We start from the raw sequence: 7,473 nt of genomic DNA on the forward strand, positions 1-7,473 counted from the left end.
GGACGCGCATTAAGCTATGGTATTCATAACCAAACAGTCTACAATTACCTTCGCCGATGAAATTGGGAGGAGGTTATGTTTTCACCCCCGTCTGTCCGTTTGTTTGTTTGTTTCTGAACAATTTCCAGGCTACAATTTTACAACTAGAGTAGAGAAACTTTCATGGATTAATTGTTATGTTGAGACGTGGAAGTGATTCCATTTTGAGAAGTCCTGAGTCAAAGGTCAAGGTCATGGTCGAGCAAAAGGTCGAAAATTATGCTGCCATGGTGGAAGTCTGCACTCTCAGTGCTTTTCTAATTTCAAGGGGTTGTGGAACGTCCCTGTCTAGCGATATGCCAGACTGGGGTTCGAGTCCCACTCAAGCTCGATAGTTTCCTGTAGTGTCTGCAACCTCACCATCCTTGTGAGCTAAGAATTTGGGGATTTGGGGGACCCTGTAAGTCTACCTGCTGAGTTATCAGTAGCCATAGCCTGGTCCTCCCTGGTCCTAGCTTGGGTGGAGAGGGGGCTTGGGTGTTGATCACATGTATATAAGGTCAGTGTCTAGGGCATTGTCACTGTCCCTTTCCTCTGCCACTCATGAGTGACCTTTAACCCTTTAAGTGGTAACATAAAGGATTACTGGAACTTGAGACTTCAAAGATTCATAATTATCTTCGTAATATCATGAAAACAACGAAGTCTTCATTTACAGTACCTTGATTTTGTCTGAGGACTTCTAATGGTGTTCCGTGGTTCAATATAACAAACAACTTTCCTTTTGAATGCCACATTGTAGAGCTCAAAACCTCATTAACGAACGAAATTGAGAAATAACGGAAAGGCAGTTTAAAATGTCCTCTAAGTTAGTTTTTTTTTTCTTCTTCTTCTTCTTGACAATGCCTTTCCTTTCAGACGCCAATTTCCGCTATTCAAAGCTCCCGTGGCAAAAAAAAAATAAACAAAAAAGTTTGAAAAAATAGGGCGTGTCCTCATTGGCTAACGGTTCCTCTGGTCATCCTTCAAACAACGTTGCTATTGGTTCTCGAGTGTGTGACGTCAGAGCATCCTCTAGCTATATAAGGGGCAAAGAAGAAGAATTGGGCATCAGTTCCTCGAAGGTCCTCATCCAAGTATCATCATGAAGGTTATGGTGAGTTATATAGACCGATTTTTATACGTTTTTTTGAAAACTTTTGAACACGAGCTTTTCAATCTATAATAAAGAAATTCTGTCTCCTCAACAAAGTCAACTAAAATAACTTTCATCATCTCCTCCTACGCCTATTGACGAAAAGGGCCTCTGTTAGATTTCGCCACTCGTCTCTATCTTGAGCTTTTAATTCAATACTTCTCTATTCATCGCCTACTATGTCACGCTGCATAGTCCTCAGCCATGCAGGCCTGGGTCTCACAACTCTTCTAGTGCCTTGTGGAGCCCAGTTAAAAGTTTGGTGAACTAATCTCTTTTGAGGAGTGCGAAGACCATGCCCAAACCATCTCCATCAACCCCTCATCATGATCTCAAACACATATAGCACTCGAGTAATTTCTCTTATAGTTTCATTTCTAATCTTGTCCTGCCATTTAACTCCCAATATCCTTCTGTGGGCTTTGTTCTTAAATCTACTAAATCTATTGGAGATTGTTTCATTGTCATACTATGACCCATGTCCAAAGGCATAGAGTAATACCGATCTCACTAAATCGATATATAGCCTGATTTTTAAATGTAATTTCAGGGGATTTGATTTCTAAATTTTACTTAACTTACCCATTGTCTAATTTTCTTTTTTCAATCTTTCACTAAACTTTAATTCTGACGATATTATCATTATCATTAATAGCTAAGGGCCAACCCTAGTTGGACAAGCAGGATGCTATAAGTCCAAGGGCTACAACGGGGAAAAATAGCCCAATAAGGAAAATAAGTAAATAAGCAATATATGATAAGCACGAATAGACTATAAAATATATATATAGATCTTTAAATATTTTTGACATCTTTATTCACCAATTTCCCGATTTCAAAAAAAATAATCTCATATTCAAATTTCTTTTAATTTTCTTTAAAATATTTTTTTTACAATCTATTTATTAATGTCTGCGTCTTTCCTTTTTTATTGTGACCCATTGCCACTTACACCTGTTTCCTACCTCTTCAATTATAATTTGTCTCACGGGACCTACTGGTAACGTGAAATGTGAACCGCGTTATTTCACCGGATATGTAAATTCTATCTTCAATTGGATAAAGTTGAGATTGACTTTAGTGACTAAAAACAAAATTTAGAATAGTCCAATCTGCCCAAGGGCTCCAATAGGGAAAATAGCCCAGTGAGGAAAGGAAATAAGGAAAAACTACAAGAGAAGTTCAAGACAATTAATAATATTAAAATAAAGCTTTCGTATCAGCTTATTAAATCATGTATAATCTATAAGCCTGTTAATGTAAACACCATCCCCTTCACCGCCTTCTGCAGGTAGTCTTGTGCGCTGTGGTGGCTGCAGTCTCAGCCAGCCCCTTCGTAGGCCTAGTCGGTCCCTCTGGTTCAATTGGGCCATCTGGCATCGTAGGGCCATCTGGACCGGTCCAGTTCAGCCAGCCAGCCTGGGCTTTCTTGGGTAACCACGCCCACGCCCACATCGCCGCCCTCAACAGACAGCCACCCACAGTCCCTGTTCACCACCGCAACCCAGCCGTCTTCCAGGTAATTAGTTAAATCTAATTTTTAAAATTTCTACAATGAGTAGAAGTCTACGGGCGGTTCACGTCATATTTAACTTGATTTTGATATTCTATTTACAGTAATATAAAACCAGACAATGGTTTTAAAAAAATAATTTGCTCACATTATCAATTATGTTCTGATTATATATCAAAGCTTAATATAAGTATATGGGATACCTTCTTTGAAAAGTCGTGTAAAACTAAGCAAATTAATCGGTGGTTAGGTAAAACATCTAATTTAATAGTTAGGGGTAAAATAACTGTAACAGAAAACGGCAGCATTGCCGTAAGAGAAAACGGCAAACAAATCCTTTCAGGGATAACTAAACAAAATTAGACAATGCTTAATATCAATTCGTTTCTTTCAGCCTGCCCCAGTTGTTCCCACCACATACGGCGTCGACGCTGCCGGCTGCGTTGTAGGTCCATCTGGAAAGGTCTGCCCAACTGGAAACGTACAGTTCACTTAAATATCAATATTCCATCGATAAAAAACTTTATTTCCCAGACAGTAATCCATGCATTCGTGAGCTACGTTCAATATTCCCCCACTGTATTGGAATCTAAATCACTTGAACAGAGATAACTGTAGAAAAATAACCTTCATGATCGACCAAGGAGGAGTTTCTGGACTTCATACTTTTAGGATATTACCAAAAGGGAGGATAATCACAGTAAAGGGGATCTGAGATGAAACTATATGAAAACGAACGAAATCATTTGATATTCCGACATCCCTTTGTTTTGCCAAGGAAGTCCAGATAGCCAAACTTGTGGATCTTAAACAAATCATATTCTTATCCTTTGCTTATTACCTTATGGGGAAAATATCAATAGAAATGCATGGAGTGCCTATGTAAATGTGATAGTATTTTGTAATAAAAAAAAATATGAAGCATATTATTTCTTTGAATATTTGAGACCTTCATTTGGCATGTTTTTTTTAAATATATATATATGTATATATATATATATATATATATATATATATATATATATATATATATATATATATATATATATATATATATATGTATATGTATATGTATATATATATATATATATATATATATATATGTATATGTATATATATATATATATATATATATATATATATATATATATATAATAAATGCAGCCATTTCTAGTCCACTGCAGGACAAAGGTCACAGAGGAATTGTAAATTCATGTCCGGAGTTTGGCCATTTTTCATCACCACACTGACCAGTGTGGCTTGGTGATGGTGGGAGATTTTCAACTGACCACTCACAGCATACCATCCTAGTATGGGTGGACCTCACTAGTAAGCTTTCTGATCATGACGATACACAAACCCTTTTACCACGTTAAGGTATTCCCACTAAGAAAAGGATGTATAACGGTTCTTCGACTCAAAAGGTTTTAATAGTGAAGTTTATTAACCAATGTACCTTTGCTTTAAAAGAAGAGCTGTGTGAATCTCAATGACAAATTAAAATACCAAAATTCTGAACATTATTCTACTATTGTTCTTACTATGACTAAACACATAGGTAGTGATGCATGATTTGGATGATACAGGTAAGAAATTCTATCATGCAGTACCTTCTGTACATTTTAGGTAATAGCCCCTTTCCAACGATGAATATAGTTTGACTAAATAAATGCCGTTGATAATGATATGAAATCAGGTACTCTTACAAAGAACTGTACCATAAAACACAAGCTCCATATCTACCGAATGTATCAAATCTGAAAATATTAAAGAATTCTAAGTCACTAAAGCATTGTTAAATATTAACACAATACTTGAGTGCCCATATCATAAAAAACACAGTAACAACAAAAGCTTGATATGACAAATCAAACCATAGATTATCTTAAGGATGAGTCAGGTAATCGTCAACGAGTGTTTTGGTAGAGGCACAAGTGTTGAGGAAAGCAGAATCTGGGCTTGACGACAACAGGCCTACCCACAGAGTTTATGGAAAACGGAAATGCATTGCGACTTGCCTCTTGTCGTACCATATAAAATTATAACTCTGAAGTTTCCCCAACATAGCCAGAGCAATAGAGCAGATAACCTTCTTATAAATAAAACCATACAGACAAAAACCTGCTTATATAAAAAATAATTGATGTTCTTGTTTGGCAAAAAACTAAGAACAAGGATGAATCACTTGCCTAACAAGGAAAAGGGAACAAACCTCAATGCCAGTTTAAATTGGAGCTTAAGAAGGCTTCTTATGAAAAGAGGAATTGGAGGTTAATAAGCCATTACCTTGACACCCTACATAGCCACTGGCTGGAAACAGGGGCCCCAGAAATGATAATATAAAAGAATTTGAAAAATTACGCTTTGCAGGAGTTCCTGAATTGGCAGTACTTCCTGGACTGAAGGCGAAGAATTTCGAAGAGAAGAATCAGGTGACAGCTGCCTAAATTCTCAAGTCGAATTCTTGGTAAATAAAACTCGCGAGCCATTAGCCAACACCTGGGAGTCAAGGTGGTCAGAAATTAAGTATAGGCTATACATTATGAAGTAAAACTTAACAAGAAGACAAAGACATTGACTTGAGTAAGTAATAACCTAAAGTGTCAACAAGCCCTGCTCTTCTACATATATTTTAATTTCCCTCCTTTAGACTCAAAAATTTTGCTACTTGCAAGAAGTTTCACTACCTAAGGAAATAAGAAGAGACAGAAATAAAGATACTGTAATTCAACAAACTACAAAAAGGAAGAAAGTAAGAGAAAATCACCAGGTCAGTCACTGTTTACCTATTCACATATTCATTTAATGTACCATGCTATTTCACAGAAAACCTTGTGTCTAAAATGACACAACCTGAGCTACTAAGAGCCTAAGTTTACCAGTATCAAAAGCTTATCATCAGGATGCCAGAAAACTCCATATCAATCAATCAAAAGCTTATCGTTACAAGACACTTACTCTAAATACTGTAAAATATTGTACTTTGGTTTACAGTACTGTAAAAGTACTGTACTCACTCCCAAGTCCTAGGAAATATCAGTAATAATGATATTTCATGTATATTACATTCCAATCAGTAACTATTCACAACCTCATTTTCTTTTAGTGCCTCATCCATTCTGAGGAATAACCATTAACAGAATCAAATTCTACGCCACAAGCGATTACAGTATTTCTTAAAATTAACTGATCAATTTTCTTCTAAGTAAACTTTAAAAAAATGTAACATCAAATAAAATACTGCACAACTACACTATGCTACAAACTTTCATTCACTAACATTTCAAATAATTTTCTCACTCAAAAAAAAAAAATCATACAACAGGTAAAAAAAGATATGCTGACTAAAGTGGACGATCGAAACAATAACAAAATGTGAACAACTTAATGGTAATATGATAAGCAAAACCTGGCTAATAGTTAATAAAAGCCATACATCAAAAATAAGGCTATGAAATACTGCATGTACAGCATTACAGTAAACATCAGGAACCTCAGATAAAACTTGATCATTGGCCTGTGTTCATGACATGGTTATACAATGCTATAAGCTACATTTAGGCTATGCAATTTGGGGCATAACTTAAGCCGAGATATTATACTAATGGTTTGCCTGTGATTATGTACAATACATGACATTCTATGTCTGTAATAAAACAAAATGAATACCGTTTACTTGTAAAACGTATTCACATCTCCTGTGTGAATCATTGTATGTTCTTTAACTTGCAGTATATAAGTGAAAACACTCTTATTATTATTACTATCATCATTACTAACAAAGCTAAAACCACAGTTGAAAAAGGGAAGATGCTATAAGCCACAGGGCTCCAAAAGGAAAGATAGCCCAATGATTAAAGGAAATAAGGGAATAACCTGTATGAGAATTAATGAACAATGAATAAAAAAAAATACCTTAAAATCAGTAACAACGTTAAACTAGATCTTTCATATACAAACTATGAAGAGAGGCTTATGACAGCCTGTTCAACATGAAAAAATTCCCTGCAAGTTTGACCTTCTGAGTTCCAAAATGATATTTTAATTATAAAATAAATTTTTGAATATACTTACCCGGTGAATATATAATAGCTGCAACTCTGTTGCTCGACAGACACATACATAAAAAACTCGAGACCGATCGCTATGCAGGTTGCGGGTGTGCCCACCAGCGCCAACTGTCGGTCAGATACCACTCTCGGATGTAAACAAAACCTTCAATTTCTTCTCATCCCACTGCGTCTCTATTGGGGAGGAAGGGAGGGTCATTTAATTTATATATTCACCGGGTAAGTATATTCAAAAATTTATTCTATAATTAAAATATCATTTTTAAATATTTAACTTAGCCGGTGAATATATAATAGCTGATTCACACCCAAGGAGGTGGGTAGAGACCAGAGTTAATTATGTTTACAGCGTATAAGCTAAGAGTTTTTTCATTTTGGCAGTTATCAATATAACAAAACCAAAATAAATAGGTACCTGGTGAGGAAGTTGACTTAGACGATTACTCTGCCTTGTAAGTCTGTCTTCCTCACGGAGCCCAGCGATCCTCTTAGGATGCTGACAGACTCCCAGGAGCTGAAGTATCAAGGGCTGCAACCCATACAACAGGACCTCATCAAACCCCTAATCTGGGCGCTCTCAAGAAATGACTTTGACCACCCGCCAAATCAATCAGGATGCGAAAGGCTTCTTAGCCTTCCGAACAACCCATAAAACAATATTAAAAACATTTCAAGAGACAGATTAAAAGGATATTGGAATTAGGGAAGTGTAGTGG

At 36.2% G+C, this 7,473-nt stretch overlaps 1 protein-coding gene across 1 annotated transcript; it reads left to right on the forward strand.

Annotated features, from left to right (window-relative positions):
- Positions 1 to 994: 994 nt before the first annotated feature.
- LOC137658858 (cuticle protein CP1158-like) lies at positions 995 to 3,587 on the forward strand. The gene is made up of 3 exons (XM_068393965.1): positions 995 to 1,135; positions 2,466 to 2,693; positions 3,082 to 3,587. The coding sequence occupies exons 1-3, from the start codon at positions 1,124 to 1,126 to the stop codon at positions 3,181 to 3,183; spliced, it is 342 nt and encodes a 113-aa protein (XP_068250066.1). The 5' UTR covers positions 995 to 1,123; the 3' UTR covers positions 3,184 to 3,587.
- The last annotated feature ends 3,886 nt before the right edge of the window (positions 3,588 to 7,473 follow it).

This window comes from Palaemon carinicauda, chromosome 19 (genome assembly GCF_036898095.1).
Source record: "Palaemon carinicauda isolate YSFRI2023 chromosome 19, ASM3689809v2, whole genome shotgun sequence".
In the NCBI taxonomy this organism is placed as follows: Eukaryota; Metazoa; Arthropoda; class Malacostraca; order Decapoda; family Palaemonidae; genus Palaemon; species Palaemon carinicauda.